General features: G+C 46.2%; 2 protein-coding genes across 2 annotated transcripts in view; both read left to right on the top strand.

The window, feature by feature from the left end:
- LOC309808862 (forkhead-associated domain-containing protein 1-like) overlaps positions 1–21,769 on the top strand; it is a gene marked incomplete at both ends in the record, with an annotated part of 196,741 nt that overhangs the window by 87,513 nt on the left and 87,459 nt on the right. The gene's annotated exons all lie outside the window — the stretch shown is intronic.
- LOC309808040 (forkhead-associated domain-containing protein 1-like) overlaps positions 8,532–21,769 on the top strand; it is a gene marked incomplete at both ends in the record, with an annotated part of 99,418 nt that continues 86,180 nt past the window's right edge. The window contains one exon of the mRNA XM_082628051.1: positions 8,532–8,624. Within this exon, the coding sequence (XP_082484177.1) occupies positions 8,532–8,624 (93 nt within the window). The remainder of the gene's footprint in view (positions 8,625–21,769) is intronic.

Here is a 21,769-nt window from a genome sequence, read left to right as displayed (position 1 = left end):
GAATAAAACAAACAAACAAACGAAACCAGGCCGATCAGAGGTGGGATCAGCACCCTTCATCTGCAGTTTTCAAACAGAACATACAGACTGACCTTCCTGGCAAAGCTTTTTTTTCTGTTTTTTTTTTTTTTAGAGACAGTGTTTTCTGTTTTTGTTTTAATTTTTAAAAATTAATTAATTTATTTATTTTTGGCTGTGTTGTGTCTTCATTTCTGTGCAAGGGCTTTCTCCAGGTGTGGCAAACGTGGGTCACTCTTCATCGCGGTGCACAGGCCTCTCACTATCGCGGCCTCTCTTGTTGCAGAGCACAAGCTCCAGACGCGCAGGCTCAGTAGTTGTGGCTCACGGGCCTAGTTGCTCCGCGGCATGTGGGATCCTCCCGGACAAGGGCTCGAACCCACGTCCCCTGCATTGGCAGGCAGACTCCTAACCACTGCGCCACCAGGGAAGCTCCCTGGCAGAGCTCTGATTTGCAAGAGATGAACGTCCCAACCAGCCTTGTCTCTATCTGAGAAAACACCTGGGTGATTTCTCATTTTCTGACAGGGGAAGGGGGTGAGCACAGCCGCAGAAGGCCTCAGTGACCAGCTGTGATTTTGTGGTTTGAATTTATTTTTGTGAACCTGTGTGTGTGTGTGTGTGTGTATAAAAACCTGCATTTCCTTAGCCCATCGCACCAGGTTAGTAATGGACTGTGGAGCCTCCAGTGGCCCTTTGCTCTCCCATCTGACACCTACTCAACAGCTTAGCTACTTCCTGATCTTCGAGCGCTCTCTCTCTCTTTTACACTCCCTTTCTCCTTTTCCAGCTCTTTCCCTGGCTCTCTCTTACCCCTTAAAGGCTGGGCAAGCTCCCTACCTCTTCCAGGCGGGAGGCCAGCATTCATTTCTTGTTGGAATGCAGGTGACAACAAGCAGATCTGGGGAGGGGGCACAGTGGATGGGCTCTCCCAGTCAAGGACAGCCCAGGGAAGGTAACTGTGGCCCAATGAGATTTTATGGGGCAGAGGTCCTGCAGGAAAGAAGCCCAGAGGGTGGCAGGAGAGGTCCCTAGCAAGCCCCAGCTACCGGCTCCTGGCCTCAGATCCCTCCCCCTCTTGCTGCAGGCACTGCCAAAACTTCAGGACAGCCGGAAGCCCAGATTGTTCAGGGCTGAGGGAAAGCAGGTGGTGAGCATGGGTGTCTCGTGGTTGTGACACCTGTCACGTGTGGTCCCCTGGGAAAATACCGTCCCATCACAGTCATCTAGATTCAAATCCTTTTCTGGCTGTGTCACCTTGGTCACATACCTCCATGTCTCTTGAGCCTTATTTTCCTGTTCAAGTGGGAGTGATGTGATAGAAATAATACCTGTCACGACATTTTTGAGCGTTTCTCTGCAGAGCTCCCTGTTCCAGGTGTTTCACACACACCTACTGCCCCAGGTTATGCTGAGGATTAAATGAGATGATCCACAGGAAAGAATGGGACAGAGCCCTGCGGGTGGAAAGCCCGGAGTTAACATTACTCGCTCCAGTATTATGAGCACAGCTGGGAATGACAAAGCTGGGACCTGCACCCAGGCCTTTCAGACACCAGTATCCTGATGTTGATGGAGATACGGTACAGCCTTGGTAGCCACCCAGAGCTCAATAAGATTGATTGATTACAGGCATCACCAAGGAGCCCATATAAGCTAGAAATCTCTTTTTTTTTTTTTTTTTGGCCATGCCATGTGGCTTGCGGGATCTTAATTTCCCCACCAGGGATTGAACTCGGGCCACGGCAGTGAAAGCACCAAGTCCTAACCAGTGGACCGCCAGGGAATTCCCCAGGTGCAGTATTTTGAACACCCCATCAACGCAAAGTACAACTCTCACTCAGCCCAGGACATGCTATGATAAAGCCATGAGTTATTGGGGTATTTTAGTTTCTGTTTTTGAAATTTAAGTGGATGACATGGAACTGGGTTTTAAGACTTTCACACACCCTTTGAGATGACTGTGGCATCCTGTGGGGAGCGGCAGGATCCAATCAAGATTTGGCAATTTCTGCTCCAGTGAGCCTGAATGTCAGCTTTGTTCTGCGTTTAGTATTTCCTCATCGAGAGATGGACTAATGGTAACAGATGCTCTCCCAAGCCTATCAGGGGGCCATGGGCAGCTCCGGCTCCAGGCTGGCCTGGATGGGCTCCATAGGGTCTGACTGGCAGTGAGCAGGGTTGCATTCTGTGCTCATGTTGATGAGACTGAAGACAAGCATGGAGATGGGGGTGGGGCTGGGGAGGGCCAAGGCTACAGAAGCCTAGGTCCTGGGGTAAGGACAGTTCAGCTCAGCAGCTCAAGAGTAGGAGGCAAGGCTGTGGGCGGGTGGCAAGGGTTGGCCCTGTTCATTCACTCATTCGTTCATTCAGGCACTGTTCTAGGTACTGGTGATACAGCAGTGAACAAAAGAGAAAAGAAATCCCTGCCCTCATGGAGCTTAAGTTGGGCGGCAGGGGGGAGTTGGGAGTGGGGAGACTGACAAAAAATAAGAGAAGGAAACTAAATAAATAGCATGTTAGAGGAGTGGTAAGATGAAGGGAAGAGCAATAGAGTGAGGTGTTTGTTTTGTTATTCATGTTTTTTGGGGGGTGTTTTTTGTTTTGTTTTGTTTTTTTGGGTGGCATCATGGGGCTTGCAGGATCGACCAGGGATCGAACCAGGCAGTGAAAGCACCGAGTCCTAAACACTGGACCGCCAGGGAATTCCAAGACCATTTTAAATAGGGTGATATTTGAGTAAAAATCTAAAGGAGCTGAAGGAGATCACTGGGGGAATTGCCCTGTAGGGAGAAGAAACATTAACTGCAAAGGCCCTGAGGCAGAAATGTGCCTGGAGAGTTGAGCCTGACCCTCTCTGTTCCTCTGAAGTTACCACTCAGGGCCCCGGCCTCTGTGGTCACTCCTCATACATTCCTAAGGTCTTTCTGGTCGAAGGGAACTAACCCAGGCAGAACCTTCCAGGCTGACTGAGGGCCTGGAAAATATTTCTAGGCACAAGTGCTGGGAGGGCTCTGCGATTCAACTGCAGGTTTGAATAAGTCCTGAGGTTTTGCCAAGCTTTTAACAAATGCACAAGGAATTTGCAAGAATGCAACAAATTCATTCCTGGACCATGCTCCAGAGCTGCTTAATCAGAATCTCTGAGGTCTGTGCCAGGGAATGTGCATTTCCAAGAGCCTCTAGGCATGTGGGAGCATCTTTACCATATATTCCATCCCATATCGATTTCCATGATTTTTCTCTCTTATATCTTCTTCTAATTGACTAGAGTGGAGTCTGCCATCTTTCATCTTTCTCAGATGAATATTTTGAGTTTGTCTTGGGGCACCTTGTCAGTCATTTCCTGCCAGGGAAATGAGGCATTCTGTAGGTAGTCAGCGGGGCTGTTCTGCTCCCAGACAGAAGGGGCTGATCTGAAAAGAGGTGACATGGGGTGAGGGGAGATAGTTGGCATTTGCATGTCTTCTCCACACGCTCCATCCCCCCAGCCCCGTGCCCATGGGGAGTGCGGGGGGGTTTCTTAAGGATCTGATCCAGGTCAACACTGGGGCCACCGTCTGACCTTGTAGGGACTCAGGTGATGTTTGTAGAAGTGAAGAACACATGAATGAATAAACGCGAGTTTTGACAGGGAAGGACAGGAACAGTAAGGTTGTGGGCTTGTAAATACCCCTTCCCTAGCACGTGGGAGAATCTTCCATTCTTTCAGAAGTGTTCCTTCCACCGCACCTATCTCCCATCTCCACCCCCACCCCCAGAAGTGATGGTCCCCCAGCTTACTCTGTTTTCTCCTCCACAACAGAGAGAACTAGAGATTCGGGTGGGACGGGGGGACTAACCTCCAGGCTTCTCGTGGTTCAGCTCCATTACCCTCCCACGCCTGACCACCCCCTCCTCAACGCACCGAGCCTAGAGCTAAGGTCAGTAGGAAGGATTCTCGAGTCTGCTCCTTCCCCGCTGTAAGACTTGGAGCTACTTCTGCGAACACTGAGCCTGTTTCCCCATCCTGGAAACGGGGCTGAGGACCTCTACGGGGCAGGTCCGGGGAGGGCTCGCAGCGCTGCAGCGGGCTGTAATTGGCCGGGTGCTGCCAGCGCACCTCCCCCTCATCCTCGGGCGCCGCGCACGCCACGCCCCTCCCCAGCTCGGCCGTCAGAATGGCGTTGCCGTGGCGACTTTCGTACAAAGGCCGGGCGGGCGCGCGGGCTGCGGGCTGTCGCCTGGAGACTCCGCGGGAGGGCGGCAGAGCGGAGGTCAGGGCTCTCGGCGGAGGACGAGGCGTGGGCTTCTTCCTCTGGCCAGGTGAGAGCGGCGCGCGAGGAGGCGGCGGGCAGAAACCTGGGCCGGAGGAGGCCAGCCCTGCGAGGTCAAGGGCGTTGGGGTAGGCAGGGGACCCGGCGCCAGCCGAGTCCGAACTCTCTGATCCAGGCTCGGGTCGCCAGGAGCACCCCAGAAAAGGTGCCCCAACACCAGCCATTCCTTCCTAAATGCAGCCCCTACCTCGCCCCCCAAGGGAGGCGGCACGGGAGCTTTAAGCCTCTCCTGGGCACCAGCTCTTGGATGTCCTGTGGGTATAGCTGGGATTAAGAGAGGAACCCCTGTTTCCCCTGATTTATGGACAACACCCACCCAATGGTCAGAGACACACACACACACACACACACACACACACACCCCTTTCCTGAACTCCCCTTCTTTAAGGAACTTTGAGGCCACTGTAAACCTCAAAAGAAAGTTTGCTCCTATAACCCAATTCTGAGCCATCCAAAGTGGTCGGGGGAACACAGATGACTGAAGCCCTTTTGCTCTTTCCTGTGGCTGGTGCTCCATGGCGCTGAGTAAGAACGAATTCACAGAGCTCCACACATTCAAATTATTTTGACAGTGTTTTCACGCAAGGAAGTGATGCACAGGGCAAAATGAAGGTGGAGAAATATTGTCCAATCCAAAAGCTAAAGAGATAGAATTTAGGTTTTCCAAGGAGTCATGTAAGCTAGATACTGACAGGAAAAATGAAAGGTAGTTACTATCAAAGCTTCCTAGCCAGCTGGCTGTACTGACTTGCTTAGAGGTGCCCTTTGTATTTTCATTCACTCAGCAAGTGTTTCCCAAGCACCTACTATGTGTCAGGTTCTGCCCCCCCGCTGCCCCCTACCCTGGAGAAGGGGTAATGCACAGAACTGGCAGGAACTGTAAAAGGTCTGACATTTGACCCTGTTTGAAAGTTAGTAAGTTAGCCTGCCCAGCTTATAGTTCCTGGCAGAAGACAAGAGACTCCTGGGCCAGAAACAAAGAACTTGATTACTCACAGCACAGCCTACATAACAGGCAGCAGAGCTGCATATGCACATTGGTTCCTGTTGCCCTGAAAGTCCCTCAGGCTGGTGCAGAGCAGCCAGTGTGGATGCTGTGCGCACAGTGGGTCTGTGTCCCAGGTAAGGAACTCCAAACTCAGGAAACTGCAATCTTTGAAAGGGGCTGCTAGGAAACCTGCCCAACTTTTGCCCCAGAAGGAGCCGTTATCTTTATTAGAAACATTACCTCTATCCTCCCAAGCTGTTTGCCATACAAGCATCCTCGGAAAGTGAGTGCAGGACAAAATCTTTCAATGCCTTTGCTCTGAAGATGGGTACAAACACAACATACCCATGAAGAATCGCTTCTGAACAAAATGAACACAGTTCTGGTCTTCCAGGAACATATATGTTAGTGAAAGAGAAACCAACAGCAAGCATAACTAAAGAAAGGAACAAGAACATGTCAGAGAATGATAAGTACAAGGAAGGAAACACAGCAGGGGAAAACTAGCAGGGGAATAACATGACTGAGGGTGCCTTTAGCCAGCCAGAGTGGTCAGTCAGGTGGTTGCCCCGAGGGGGGACGTCTGAGCAGAGAGAAGACCCCAGCCTTGGGGACGTCTGGGGTGAGAGCTAAAAAACAAATATGCGCATGATCCAAGTTTAAGTTTTCGATTAGTGGCGTTTCCTGTGGTTTTCCTGCAGAAGAGACATTTCTTGGAAGTTTACATTTTAGCTTAATTAGACCTGAATGTGTTGCGTGATAACATGGTCCTCTGCATTTGAAGATTAATAACTGAAGGCAGCAGAGCATGGTTTTTTAGGAAGAGGAAATGTCTTTTCCCCTGTATACATGACAGCGAACTTAATAAAACTTATTTCTCATTATATGAAAGCATCAATATTTGTGGGACATCCACAGGCCTCAAAGATTACAAATATAAACTATCCTGCTTATTTTTATTTCTCTTATCCCCAGGTAGGATCTCGTCTTCCTTTCAGAGGATAGAATGCTGGTTTCAAGGACTTTCTTTTATTACATGTCCCAAGTGTCAGCAGACATTGCAATTCCCCCACCCCTACTCTGCCCCAGCAGCAGCAATGGAGGTTTGTACACTGGTTACATGCAAAGGCCCAGAGTTGTCACACACTTACTATTGTGTGACCTTAACTTCTCTGAGTCTCAGTTTCCTCATTTGGAAAGCAGGACAATACTGACACCTGCCTCGCAGGGTGGTTCTGAGGATGAAAAGAGGCCATGTGTGTAAAAGGATAGCCCAGTGCCTGGCACTTAGTAGGGATTCAGTGACGGAATGATGATGGAGATGTTGATGGAAAGCAGAGCCAGACCGGAGACCCTCTACGGTCACACCTAGATGATTTTTGTTTTTATCCAGTCTAACAACTTCACACTTCAGTGACCTTTCAGTTGAAAAGAGACTTTGGGGACTTTCCTGGTGGCTCAGCGGTTAAGAATCCACCTGCCAATGCAGGGGGCACGGGTTCGAGCCCTGGTCCAGGAAGATCCCACATACCTCGGAGCAACTAAGCCAGTGCACCACAACTACTGAGCCTGCACTCTAGAGCCAGCGAGCCACAATTAGGGCCCGCGTGCCGCAACTACTGAGCCCACGTGCTTCAACTACTGAAGCCTGCACACCTAGAGCCCATGCTCCACAGCAGGAGAAGCCACCGCAGTGAGAAGCCTGCGCACCGTGAGGAAGAGTAGCCTCCGCTCGCCGCAACTAGAGAAAGCCCGCATGCAGCAACGAAGACCCCACACAGCCAAAAAAAAAAAAGGAAAAAAAAGAAAAGAGACTCTCTGTGACATGGCACTGAGATGGATCAGAATTCAAATATCATGTGAATTATCATCAACATCTTGGAACCAGCTGAAGTAGTCACTGACGTTTTTATGTTTTCAAAAACGTATAGGGCTTCCCTGGTGGCGCAGTGGTTGAGAATCTGCCTGCTAATGCAGGGGACACGGGTTCGAGCCCTGGTCTGGAAAGATCCCACGTGCCGCGGAGCAACGAGGCTTGCGAGCCACAACTACTGAGCCTGCGCATCTGGAGCCTGTGCTCCGCAACAAGAGAGGCCACGATAGTGAGAGGCCCGCGCACCGCGATGAAGAGTGGCCCCTACTTGCCACACCTAGAGAAAGGCCTCACACAGAAACGAAGACCCAACACAGCCAAAAATAAATAAATAAAATTTAAAAACATGTATAGGATTTACTTTGAAATGCATTAAAATATAAAATGTATAGATGGGTAGATATGTGATAAAGCAAATAGAGCAAAATGTTGATTGTAGAATCTGGGTGGTGGTTCTATAGAAGTTCACCATCCACTTCTTTCAACTTTTCTGTGTGTTTGACATTTTCCTAATAAAATGCCAGGAAAAGATATGTACAGAGTCTTGACCGTACAGCCAAGCTATAATCTTGATATTTTGTCTTTGGAAATCATTTTATTTTCAACCTAAATATATGAAGGAATGTGGTGACTTAAAAAGAAAGTATCTTCTAATTCCCATTTCCTTGATGACTGACTCTTCCACACTTTAAGAAGCTCTGTAGAAGTTGGGGTTTTTTGAGTCAAAGTTCAGAAGCCCAAGATTAATAACAGTCACAATCACAGTAGGACAAATGGGTGTTTAGTGTAGCAATCACCATTCTAGATGCTTCACATTTAATCCTCACAAAACTCTTTGGGATACAGAGTATTATTAACCCCATTTTACCGATGAGGAAACAGAGGCATAGAGAGAGAATAAGGAACTCACCCAGAGTCACAGAGCTAGTAAGTGGTGGGTTAGTAACACTGAGTACTTGATTCTGTCAGATAACTAACCCCAAACTAAGCTTAATGGGAAGTGGAGAGCGGTTATCAGTGGAATTCAGATTTGTTTGGGTTTTTTTTTTTTGCTATTGCTTGTTTGTGCTCTGAGTTACATAAAGGATGTCCTCTTGTGATCAGAAGCAAGCTCATCTATGCCGGCTATCACTGTTAAAAGGACAGTCTTAAAAATGTGCGGAATTATCATTGTGATCATTGTTAAATTCAGCTATCCACTCCTACCTCTGCTGCCTTCTCCTGTGGACATTATGGTGTATTCCATTCATTCTAAATATGACATTGAATAATTAGAGGACTGTATTTTTCTAACAAAATTGTTTTCTGAAAACTTTTAATAGGGAAAGCAGAGAATATGAAAGCCTATCTAAAGAGTGCAGAAGGCTATTTTGTCCTGAATAAAAGCACTACGATTGGAAGGCATGAAAATTCAGACCTTGTTTTAGAGGTAAGACCTCTTCCTAGCCAGTCCCCGACCCTCCCTACCCCTCACACCACCAAAAGTCCTTACTGTTCTGTGGACTCCAGTCTCTTGTAAAGCACAGCCTCTGGCTAACAGTCCCAGCCTTCCTCGGTGTGCCACCAATAACCAATCCCCGCATGTGCTGGGTCTCCCTGGCACATGTGGTAAGAATGAGCACAGTGCAAAGTGCGATGGCCCTGTGTCCTTTGCTGACTGTGTGTGCAGTGTCCCACCCTGATGGCGCGGTTTGGAAGGTGGGCTTAGAGCTGATGCTTGACCTTCACCTGCTCTGCATCTGGCAGCCACAGCCACCTGAAGTGCCCAGCTTGAGCCATGGCCTCTCGCCCTTTCCAGAGCTTCTGGAGACTCTGGGCCCCTCAGAGCCCTCCCCCGTCCCCGTACCTCCAAGTAGTAAATCAGGATAAGTCCTGGGCGTGGCCTCAGCACTCTCTCACTTCATTTCATTCTATTCTCTGAATTAGCTGTGGCTTGGTCCACAGTCCCAGCTCATTGACAGCCAAGGAAGTTGGAAGAAATTGTAAGTAAGGAATTATAAAAACAGTGGCTTTGAGCCTTTTAACATTTTGAAAGGGATTAAAATATTGAAGCAGAAAGAGAAATGCAATGGAATCCCTTTAGGACTGTGAAAGGCAGACCTCTCTCAGACTTCCCTCAACAGATTTTTTTAAACTTTATTTTGAAATAATTATAGATGCACAAATAGTAGAGAGAATGGCACAAAGCATGTGTGGAGTCCTGTGCCATTTTATCACATGTGGATTTGGGTGTGGCCATCAGAATATAGGAGTATTCCATCATCAGAGATGTCCTTTGTGATGCTCCTTTTATAGTCACAATTCCTCCTCCCACCATCGTCCCCACGCTCCGAAAACCACTAATGTGTTCTCCGTCTCTATAATTTTCATCATTTATCTATGACCTTTGTGATTGAATTTTTTTTTTTTTTACTCAGTGTAACACCCCTGACATCCATTTAGGTTATTAGCTTGTTCTTTTATTGCTGAGTTATAGTCCACGGTATGGACGTATCACCTATGTTTAACCATTCACTTTTTGAAGGACATTTTGATTCCATTTGGGGCTATTACAAATAAATGTACTATAAACATTTGTGTACAGGTTTTTGTGTGAACAAAGTTTTTATTTCTCTGTGATAAATGCTCAGGAGTATGATTGCATGGATTAACATATGTGTTTATATATATTCGGTTTGTAAAGAAACTGCCAGGCTTATCCAGCGTGGCTGTACCATTTTTCATTTCCACCAGCAATGTGAGATACATCCTCACCAGCAATTAGCCTAAACACTGTTTTTCATTTTAGCTGTTTTAGTAAGTGTGTAGTGGTATCTCATCATAGTCTTAACTTGCATTTCCCAAATCGATAGTCATGTTAAATGTCTTTTCATGTACGTGTTTGCCTTCTGCATATCCTCTTCAGTGAAATATCTCTTCATATCTTTTAAGTATTTCTAATCGAATTGTTTGTTTTTTTACCATTGAGTTTTGAGAATTCATTATGTATTTTAGATATGAGTCCCTTGTCAGATAGATGGTTTGCAAATATTTTCCCCCATCCGTAGCTTGTCTTTTCATTCTCTTAGCAGAATATTTCACAGAGCAAAAGCTTTAACTTTTGATGAAGTCCAGGTAGTTATTTTTTTCTTTTATAGATCATGCTTTTAGCGTCATGTCTAAGAACATGCCACCAGGTCCCTGACCCTGAGGATTTTCTCTTATGCTTTCTTCTAAATGTTTTATAGTTTTATGTTTAAATCTATGAACCATTTTGGGTTCACTGTTATTTATGATGTGAGATTTAGGTCAAAGTTCATTTTTCTTGCATGTGGATATTTAGTTGTTCCAGAACCATTTGTTGAACAGACTATCCTTTCTCCATTGAATTGCTTTTGCAAGTTTGTCAAAAATAATCTGGCCATACTTTCTGTGGGGGCTACTTCTTAGTTCCCTATTATGTTTCATGGATCTACTTGTCATAATGGATCTACCATTATGAGATAGCCTTGATTACTGTCGCTATGTAAGTCTTAAATCAGGTAGAGTGATTCCTCCCACTTTTCTTTAAAAAAATTTTTTAAAGAAAAAAAATTTTTAATTTTTAATTCTAGTTCCTTTGCCTTTCCGTTTACATTTTAGTGTAAGCTTGTCTGTATATACAAAATATCATGCTGTAATTTTGATTGGAATTGTGTTTAATCGTATATATCAATGTGAGAATAATTGATATACTCCTACATTGTCTTCCAATTCATGAACATGGTATATTTCTCCATTTATTCAGTGTCTATCATGAGTGTTTTGTAGTTTTCAGCATACAAGTCCTGTACATGTTTTGTTAGATTTACACTTAAGTATGTCTCTCTTTTTTTTTTTTTTTGAGTGACTGTAAATGGTATTATATTTTTAATTTTGGTGTCCACATGTTCATTGACAGTATATAGAAATACAGTTGATTTTTGTATGCTTCTTGGTAACTTTCAACCTTAACTGCACTTTCTTATATAAGGGCTTTTGTAGATTTCTTGGGATTTTATACATAAACAATCATGTCATCTGCAAATAAGAACAATTTTATTTCTCCTTTCAGAAAAGGAGATCTGAATGCCTTGAATCTTCTTTTCCTTGCTTTATTTCCCTGGTTAAGACTTCCAGGACTCTGCTGAACAAGAGCAGTGTATAAATCCTTATATTCGCTTGTTCCTGACCTTAGGGGAAAGCAGTCAGTCTTTCACCATTAAGTACGAGGTTAGCTGTAGGGTATTTATACATGTTCTTAGGAAGTGAGAAATTTCCCCCTTTATTCCTAGTTTTCTGAGAATGTTTATTGTAAACGCAACAGATTTAAAGATAACTCCATGAACGTCCCCGTGAGATTCTCCTCCATGATATGGTCTCCCTTCAAGGACACAGAACATCTGTGCAATGTGCAAAGTGGGAGGAAAAAGAAGAACTGTAGTTTCTTCTTTATCCTAACAAGGCATAGATTTGGGGTAGTTTTATTTCCTGTCTGGCTAAAGTAGAGACAGAGATCTCTGTTTTGAACCTGACTATGATATTAGAAAAGTGTAGTAATTTTTAAAAGCACAGGCTTTGGAGATAGACAGGCCTGGGTTTGAATCTCATTAGGCTACTTTGTGGCTGAGTGACTTCAACCATATTACTTAATCACTCTGAGCTCCTTTTCCCTGTCTGTAAACCTCTTACCTCACAGGGTTATTCTGAGGATTAAGTGAGAAATGCACATAAAGAGCCTGGCATGTGGTGCTCAGTGAATGACACAATGATCATTATTATGGTCTCCTAAAACAGAGACTGAGAAGAATCCTCAGAGGTGCACAGGGTTGAGATGAGGATCCACTGACATTAATAAGCCATTTGGAAAAGGGAACCAATGAGGACAGTTATTAACTAGACAGAAATTGAGTTGCATTCATTGTATAGAAATAATTGACTGCTTACTGCTCCTCGGACTTAGCTTAAGAAATACGTCACTGGGCTTCCCTGGTGGCACAGTGGTTGAGAGTCCGCCTGCCGATGCAGGGAATACGGATTCGTGACCCAGTCCAGGAAGATCCCACATGTCGTGGAGCGGCTGGGCTCGTGAGCCATGGCCACTGAGCCTGCGTGTCCAGAGCCTGAGATCCGCAATGGGAGAGGCCCGCGTACCGCAAAAAAAAAAAAAAATCAGGGATTTATATTACTAAAAAGTCATCCTTGCAATTACCCAGAGGTTACATCTAGCAAATAAAAAATGATTGTTTGTTTTATTTGCCTGGATCAATCCTAAAGAATAGGCAGTCATGCTTCTAAAGATTTCTACTCATCAGCAAGGCTGACATGTTGTTTTGACTATTGGTATCATAGTATTTCAACATCATTTACTCTTTCCGATAATGGAAGGTAGTTACATGCTTCTTGTTTTTAAAAATTGGGAGAAAGGAAAATATAAGGAAGAAAATAAAAGTCACTTGTAATCATTTGGCTCAGGGAAAAATCAATATTGATATTTGCAGGGTTTTACCCTCCAGACTTTTTTCTATATCCTGTAAGGAGTTTGGTTCCCTAAAGGCAATAGGAAGCCTGTTTATAGCCAGGCTAGTGAGAAGTGTTTATAGTCAACAGTGATAACTGTTGCTATCACTCATTCATTGCACAGTATTTACCCAGAGCCTCAGCACCGAGCCAAGTCTAGGGGTACAACGATGTCAGAACTGGACATGGTCCCTGCCATCAGGAAGCTGCCAGGAGAGAGAGAAATAAGTCAAATGATCCCACAAAGTGTGGCTAATTCCATTCCAACATTGGGGCTGTAAAGGAAAGGAATATGGAAGACAAGGAGGACTTAACTAGACAAAAGGAGAAGGGAATGGCATGTGCAAAGGCCCTGGGGTGGAAGAGCATATTGTGAACCCAAGGGACTGAGAGAAAACCAGGGCGTCCAGAAGTCAGAGTGGGAAGGAGGAGTTCTAAGGGACAAGTCGGCCTCCTTCATGTCACCATAAGGGTTTTGATCTTTATCTGAAAAGCAGTGGGAAGAAGGCTTGAAGGATTGTAAACAAGGGGGAGACCTGCCAGTGAACATCCCGGCTGCTGTGTGCAGACGAGCCATCAGGAGCTCTATTCACAATCTCCCCTCTCCCATTTTACACGGCTCAAAAGCCTCAGCCTTGCTCATTTCACAGCTAAACCTTGCAAGTTATAATTTATATGATTTGATGTGTCTTGTAAACTGTATTTTTTAGAGTTGGATATGGCTGTTATTTAAACTCTGCTGAGAAAAGGACTCAGTTCTTCCAGAATGAAGAAACACCAAAGCCAGTGGTTGTTGGATTTTCCGTATGTTTAAGAGTGGTTGTTCAACATGAACTCCTAGGCATTCTGACCCCGTGGGTTTGGGGTAAGGCCCAGGAATCTTCACATTTATATGCTCCCCAGGTTCAGGTCGGGGGAATGGAGTCCCCTGGAGTTGGTTCCAGGACCACACTTTGAGAACCCCACCATCAGTGCTCCCTCCCTCGCCCTTCTTGATCAGCAGAGCTCCTGCTTGTGTGTGTGTGTGTGTGTGTGTGTGTGTGTGTGTATTATTTCAATAAACTTTGTTTTGAGGAAAAGAGAAGCAAAGGTTAAACAATGAAGGGCTGACTGACCCTACCCCCTCCCCAGGGACTCCCCCAGTCCCACCCTAGGGAGGTTCCAGGATCCCTAGAAGACTGAGCTCTAGGACAGCCCAAGTCAGCGCAGGACTGCAGCTGGGAGGGTGGAGATGGAGGGGAAAAAGAAAGAACAGACATGACAGGGGGCTGAAATGCTGGTGTCCGCACCTCCACCTTCGGTGGTCAGTGTCCTGCCAGCCGGCTCCTTGCTCATGGGTGGAGCCATCTCTCCAGCCTGTGTCAGCCCTTCTCGCGTGGGATCTGAGGGTCGTGAAGCCAGACTGATCTCACACACACACACCAGATCCTATCCAGCCGGATGACTCTCGTCCCTTTTCCTGGCCCCTGCCAGTTCTGGGCTGCCTCTCAGGAAAGAACCAGAGCCTACACCATAATCTTGTTTATTATTATTAAACAAGGCTGCTGGGATTGTCCTATTATTTGCATCATTTCACGGACGTGCAGGTATGTCTGCTCTGTCAAAGGACACACACAGCTGTAACTCTGATGGGCATGGCCAAATTGCCCACCAGAGGTTTCCGGATGTGGTGTCCTGCCAGAAGTGGACGCCCGTCTGCCACTCACTCCCCAGCCTAGGGTGCTGACCCCCCATTGGATCTTCACTGATCTACGGGGTGAAGTATGGTACCTGTGTCATTTCAATTCACATTTCTCTTATTCTAAGCGAACACCTACATTTTGAGACATAAGGTGACAGGTGGACTCTCTGTGGGGAAATCCACGGAATGAAACAGGCCTGGGAGGGTGCACTTGCTGGCTCCCCATCTGCATCGCGCTTGTCCTCCCGCCTTGGTTGTGCTCCCGTACCCCCCCTCACCCCCTCCTCACCCTTGGCTTCTCCCCAAGTGCTCCTCGCTCTGGGGGTTCACCTGTTTGGTCTCGCCAGTCCTCAGGGAATGTTTTGTCCCCTGTTTGGGAACTGGCGGCTGATTTCATTGCTCAGTTCCCACCACAGCAATTGATGGGTGTAGTTTCTCACCGGCAGATGGAGGGCTTCCAAGAGGAAACGTTCAGAGGAAAGGGCTAGATCGTGGTCTCATTTTTCTCATTTTTTTTATCGTGGTAAGATATGCATAACATAAAATTTACCATCTTAACCACTTTTACTAAGTGTGCAGTTCAGTGGCATTAAATGTATTTACACTGTTGTGCAGCCGTCACCCCCATTATTCTCCAGAACTCTTTGAATCTTGCAGAACTGAAACTGCACCCATGAAAGAACATGGGTATATATCCCCATGGGTATATATCCCCATATATCCCCATGCCCCCCCGGCCCAGCCCCTGGCAACCACCGTTCTGCTTTCTGTCTCTATGACCTTGACTACTCTGGGTATCTCATATAAGTAGAATCATACCAGTATTTGTCTTTTCGTGACTGGCTTCTTTCACTGAGTATAATTTCCATGTTCATCCATGCTGTAGCATGTGTCCAAATTTCCTTCCTTTTTTAAGGCTGAATAATATTCCATTGTGTGGATTCACCACATTTTGTTTATTCATTCATCTACCAATGGACACTTGGGTTGTTTCCACCTTTTGCTGTTGCAAACAATGCTATGAACATGGGTGTATAAATATCTCTTCAAGCCACTGCTTTCAGTTCTTTGGGATATATACCCAAAAGTAGACTTGCTGGATCATATGATAATTTTACTTTTAATTGTTTGAGGAACCGCCATGCTGTTTTCCATAGTGGCTGCAACAATTTACATTCTCACAACAGTGCACAAGGGTTCCACTTGCCCTGCGTCCTCACCAACACTTGTTATTTCCTTTTTTTTTTTTTTTTTTTTTTTTTTTTGCAGTACGCAGGCCTCTCACTGTTGTGGCCTCTCCCGTTGCGGAGCCCAGGCTCCGGACGCGCAGGCTCAGCGGCCATGGCTCACGGGCCCAGCCGCTCCGCGGCATGTGGGATCCTCCCAGACCGGGGCACGAACCCGTGTCCCCTGCATCGGCAGGCAGACTCCCAACCACTGCACCACCAGGGAAGCCCTTCCCTTTTTTTTTTTTTGTATAGTAGCCATTCTGATGGATGTGAGATGAAAGAAATTTTCGATCATAATCTTTTGAATAGCATACATAATACAAATAGCTACAGCATACATGTATGGACTACTTACTGTATCTCACATGGCTTTATACATCATCTATATATGTTCTGTATATATATTTACAGAATTATATCCTCAAAACAAATCCTGTGAAGGTGAGAACTACTATTATCATTATTATCCTCATTTGATGACATGGACATGGGACTCAGAAAGGTTAAGGAACTGGCCCAAATCACACAGCTAGACGGGGGAGGTGAGGCTGAGTTTCAGACTGAGCTGACTCAAGCTTCTAAAAACAGAAGCTTCACTTTCTGAGTGTAAATTTAGCTTTGGGAACATCTAATATCTAAATTGGAAATTCTCAGTTAACTGAGATAACAAGAGAATTGAGTAAGGTAGGGAAATTCCACCCTGTGGAATCCAGAATGAGGGTTGTCAGTGAAATGTGAGATGAATGTTCTTGTGATCCTCATTCATGCAACAGACTGAGGTGGCGCCATCTAGGGGGCGATTTGGGTAAAGAGGAAACGTTGACCTGGTGCTTTCCCAGGAAGAGGAGCATTGGGGCTAAGTGGGGGCCCAGCAAGAAACACCACTTATCTCTCCAATCCAGCCAGAGTAAGTTCTCTGCTTATAAGGACTGGTGGAGTTCAATTAGTCCCACCTGGATAACCCAGGATAGTCTCCCACTTTTTAAAAAATTTTTTAAAAGTTTTTGGCTGGGTTTGGTCTTTGTTGCTGAGCACAGGCTTTCTCTAGTTGCAGCGAGCGAAGGCTACTGTTTGTTTTGGTGCACGCGTTTCTCATTGCAGTGGCTTCTCTTGTTGCGGAGGACGGGCTCTAGGCGCGCAGACTCAGTAGTTGTGGCACGTGGGCTCAGTAGTTGTGGCTCGTGGGCTCTGGAGTGTAGGCTTGGTAGTTGTGGCACATGGGCTTCGTTGCTCCATGGCATGTGGGATCTTCCCGGACCAGGGCTTGAACCCGTGTCCCCTGCATTGGCAGGCAGATTCTTAACCACTGAGCCACCAGGGAAGTCCCTAGTCTCCCTCTTTTAAGAGCACTGATTAGTAACCTTGACATCGGCACAGTCCCTTTGGCCACGTCATGGAGCATATTCCCAGGTTCTGGGGATCAGGGCATGGGCATCTTTGGGAGACCATTCTGCCCACCACATTAATACTACCACCTGACTGGACCATTGCTTTGAGACTGGTCTGAGAGCTTTCTGGAAGAATCAGTAGGATCAATGCCACAGGCCATGGAGAAAGATGGCTGGATGAGCTGGAAGGTGATAACACCGTTACCAAGAGGGCAGGAAGCAGGACTGGTTGAGTGAGCACCTCAACATCCCGGAAGCGGCCAGGCAGTTTGGGGCCTGGAGATGAACCAGGGGTTGGAAATACACACCTGCAAATCGAGGGGGTGGTACAGTGGCCCCAGCCCATGGACAGAGTGCAGAGGAAATGGACATCTGAGGGGAGAGGAACCCGGCGTGGAGACCTGGAAGCAGTCAGAGAGGTGAGGGAGCCAGAGAGCTGTTGCCAGGCTGAGGGTATTCATCACAGAGACAGCTTGCTTTGTGCCAGGTACTGTTCTGGGCACTTTCGAGTGTATTAACTCATTTCATCCTTAGGAGGTTAGTGTTGTTTGCCCCACTTTACAGATGAGGGCGTTGAGGCACAGATAGGCTGAGTATCCTGCCTGAGGTCACAGAGGGAGGCTGGGGCACTGGGCACCACGCTCGGGCAGTCTGATTTCAGGACCAGCCTCTCCTGAGGCCTTGCCGGTCCACAGGGCTCTCCCGGGGAGACCGGGGAGGAAAGATCCAGCTGACGGGGAAGCAGAGGAGCTTCTTCTTTCCTTCCAATCCCAGACTCGTCGTCTCACCAGCGCCTGGCCGTTTCCTCATATCCTTATTCTTTTGAAAACCCCATTTTTTTTTTTACTATCTCTGCACTACATCCCTTTCTGGAGGCAGTGGGGGGATGGGGCTGGGGGATGGGATAGCCTAGAACCAAAAGGTTAAAAGAAATAGATAAAACACACACACACACACACACACACACACACACGAGTTAATTTTAAAAATGTTATCCCACTCCTTTGAACATTTCACCAAGCAGTACCTTTTGTCAATCCTATGAAGCCCAGCTTATCAAACTCATTTTTGCTGCTCAGGGAGCAACCAAAGAGAAGCAAAGAACCATGCCCCAGGCTGCACAGCTGGAAGGTAGCAGAGGTGGGACTTGAACTCAAGGCTTTCTAACTCCAGAGCCCATCCTCTTGCTCATAACAGAGAACATTTCCCATTTGCCCTATGTTCTCTTCTAAGTGCTTTTGTATGTATTATATCATTTATAGGTCACCAGTAACTTATAAGATGGTCCTTTTGTTACCTTACAGATGAGGAAGCTGAGGTATCACTTGCCCAACGTCACCCTGCTAGGAAGTAGGAGAGCTGGACTCGAGCCCAGTCTAATAACCACCATGTTGCCCTGCTCCCCCAACCCCTGAACCACCAGGCCACGTGCCTCTCTCTGACAACTGTGTCACATGTCACAGGGAGGCCGAGAGCCCGAGGAGGCCCCCGAGGGCAATGACAGTGGGTTGAGGACCCAGCGGGAGAGGAACCTCTTGAAGCCATTTGACAATAAAGGAAAGGAAGGGGGAAGGGGCGGCATTTCCAGGCCGAGGGGGTGGTGAGCACGTTCACAGGTTAGACGGAAGTTACACTGTCAAGGTGAGGATGCAGAAGAGGAGATGGTTGAGCAGAGGGACTAGACCAGGGTGGGATGAAGGCAGGACCACCCAGAGGCCCTTGGCAGCTAAGAGAAGCCTTGAAGGTCCCATCTAAGAGCTTCTCCATGCCTGGGAAGTCCAGGTCCTGGCAGGGAGCTGAAGGCACATTCACAGGGGTGTGGAGTGATGGAGGGGTGTTTCCTGAAGGGACTCCATAGGGAGTGGGCAGGGCTCAGAGAAACCTCAAAGGATAGTGCAGGGCCCAGAGCTAGTATGAGTGAGGACTGTTCCCACCCCCAGAGCTGTGGGGTGAGGGGCAGGGGCATTTCCTGGGACCCGGAGACCCCGAGGGCTGGGTAGAGTCCTCTGAGGGAAGCTGTGTGGCCCCAGAGAAAGGAAGCCAGGGGAGTAAGTACCCCAAGCTCTCTCCTCCCTGCTCTGATCTCTAACCCCCCATTGGCCAAACCCAACAAGAAACCAGAGACAAGGAGCCCATCAGCCCATGGATGTAGCTGCACAGGTGGGCCTGCTGGGCAGAGGGCACCGTGTAAAGGGATGGAGGAGGGTCGGGAGAAGCAGACGGAGAATGCCGGCAGGTGCAGGAGGTGAAGACCTAGGAGGCTGTTGTCAAAGTAGAATGAAAAGCCTGAGAGCAGGGACCTGCTGTCTGGGGTGCCCAAAGGGCACTGGGCCAGCCTCAGGACAGAAGTGTGAGGGTGGCAGGAGGGTTTGGGGGCCGGGATGGACTTGAAGGAGCTGGTGAGCTTGAGCAGGGCCCAGGCTGGGTGAGCATAGGGCATTACCCATAGGGAGCAAACAGGGAGCAAAGGCTACGTGACTCAAGGAGAGGACGAGATAGAGGATAAGGAAGGCCGGGAGCGCAAGGTTATGGTCTGAGATGGGGCTTCCCAGTGCCAGGTGATGCAAGGTTGAAACCTAGCTCAAAGGACAGTTCCAGGTACACGTCGAACCTCAGCGACAATGTCAGCGAACCTCAGGGCAACGTCATAACTAAGTCAGCTTCCCGAGGAGGCTTCCTTAAAGCACAGGGGTCATCAGAGCAGATGGTCATTGTTAATAGAAGTTTAAACATCTCAATATTTTATGGACTCACTATATACTTTTTAAAGACATTTTCAATGCAGGAGCCTTAAAAAATGCACTTGTTTTCTATATTAGGTCCTGCCTGTCTCCTCTCTCATTATTAAATCACTCTCTACTCTGAAAATCACAGGGTACAAATCAAAGGTACAAGTTTTGGAATTAGACTTGGGTTCAAACCCTGACATTGCCCTGTGCCAGCATCCTGATGTTGAGTGAGTCCCTTCATCTTAGCCATTTTTTAAATCGTGGTAAAATACCTATAAAGTTTACCGTCTTAACCACTTTTAAGTGTACAGATCAGTAGTTGTAAGTTATTCACATTGTTGTGCAACCAGCCTCAGAATTTTTCATCTTGCAAAACTGAAACTGTACCCATTAAACAACAACTCCCCGTTTCCCCCTTCCCCAGCTCCTGGCAACCCCCGTTCTATTTTGTTTCTATGAGCTTGACTACTTTATGTACCTCACATAGTGGAATCATACAAAATTTGCCTTTTTGTGACACTTACTTCACATAATGTCCTCACGGTTCATCCATGTTGTAGCATGTGTCAGAATTTCCTTCCTCCTACACTGAATAATATTCCACTGTATGGATGGACCACATTTTGCTTATCCAATCATCGGTCAGTGGGCACTTGGGTGGCTTCCACCTTTTGGCAATTGTGAATAATGCTACTATAAACATGAGTGTACAAATATCTCTTTAAGTTCCTGCTTTCAATTCTTTGGGGTATATACCCAGAAGTGGACTTGCTGGATCATATGATAATTTTATTCTAAATTGTTTGAGAAGCCGCTCTACTGTTTTCCATATCAGCTGCACCATTTTACATTCTCAGCGGTGCATAAGTGTTCCCCTACTCTACATCCTTGCCAACATTTGTTATTTTCTGTTGCTGTTTGTTTGTTTTTGATAGTAGCCATCCTAATGGGTATGAGGTGGTATCTCACTGTGGTTTTGATTTGCATTTCCCTAATGACTAGTAATGTTGAGCATCTTTTTATATGCTTGTTGGACATTTATATATCTTCTTTGGAGAAATGTCTATTCCAGTTCTTTGCCCATATTTGATCAGGTTATTTGGGGGTTCTTTTTTGTTGTTGTTGTTGAGTTATAGTTCTCTATATATTCTTCATATTAACCCTTTTACAGATTTGTGTTTTGCAACTATTTTCTCCCATTCTCTAGATGGCCTTTCACCCTGTTTATTGTGTCCTTTGATTCGCTGAAGTTTTAATTTTTGATATAGTTGAATTTATCTATTTTTACTTTTGCTGCCTATGCTTTTGGTATCATATCCAAAAATGCATTGCCAAATCCAATGTCATAAAGCTTTCCTCCTGTGCTTTCCTCTAAAAGTTTTATAGTTTTAGACTCTGTTTAAGTCTTTGATCCACTTTGAGTTAATTTTTATACATGGTGTAAGGTAAGAGTTCAACTTAATTCTTTTGCAGTCTTTCCCAGCATCATTTGTTGAAAATACTGCTCTTTCCCCATTGAATAATCTTGGCACCCTTGTCAAAAATCATTGGACCATACATGCAAAGTTTTATTTCTGTGCTCTCTATTCTATTCTATTGGCCTATGTGCCTGACCTTATGTCAGTATCACACTGTTTTGATTACTGTACCTTTGTATGCAGTAAGTTTTGAAATCAGGAAGTGTGAGACCTCCAGCTTTGCTTTTCTTTCTCAACATTATTTTGGCTATTTGGGGCCCACTGAGATTCCATATGAATTTTAGGATGGATTTTTCTATTTCTGCCAAAACTGCTGTTGGGATTTTGAATCTGTAGATCCTGCTGTGTAGTAATGACATCTTAACAATATTAAGTCTTCCAACCCACGAATACAGGGTGTCTTTCCATTTATTTGTGTCTTTAATTTCTTTCAGCAGCACTTTGTAGTTTTCAGTGTACACATCTTTTACCACCTTGGTTAAATTTATCCCAAAATATGTTATTCATTTTGATGCTATTGTAAATGAAATTATTTTCTTAACTTCCTTTTCA

This window comes from Mesoplodon mirus (assembly GCF_964341445.2).
Source record: "Mesoplodon mirus genome assembly, chromosome: 7".
Lineage (NCBI taxonomy): Eukaryota > Metazoa > Chordata > Mammalia > Artiodactyla > Ziphiidae > Mesoplodon > Mesoplodon mirus.
Note: the sequence above shows the minus strand (reverse complement) of the source record. Positions and strands in the feature narration are given on the sequence as shown.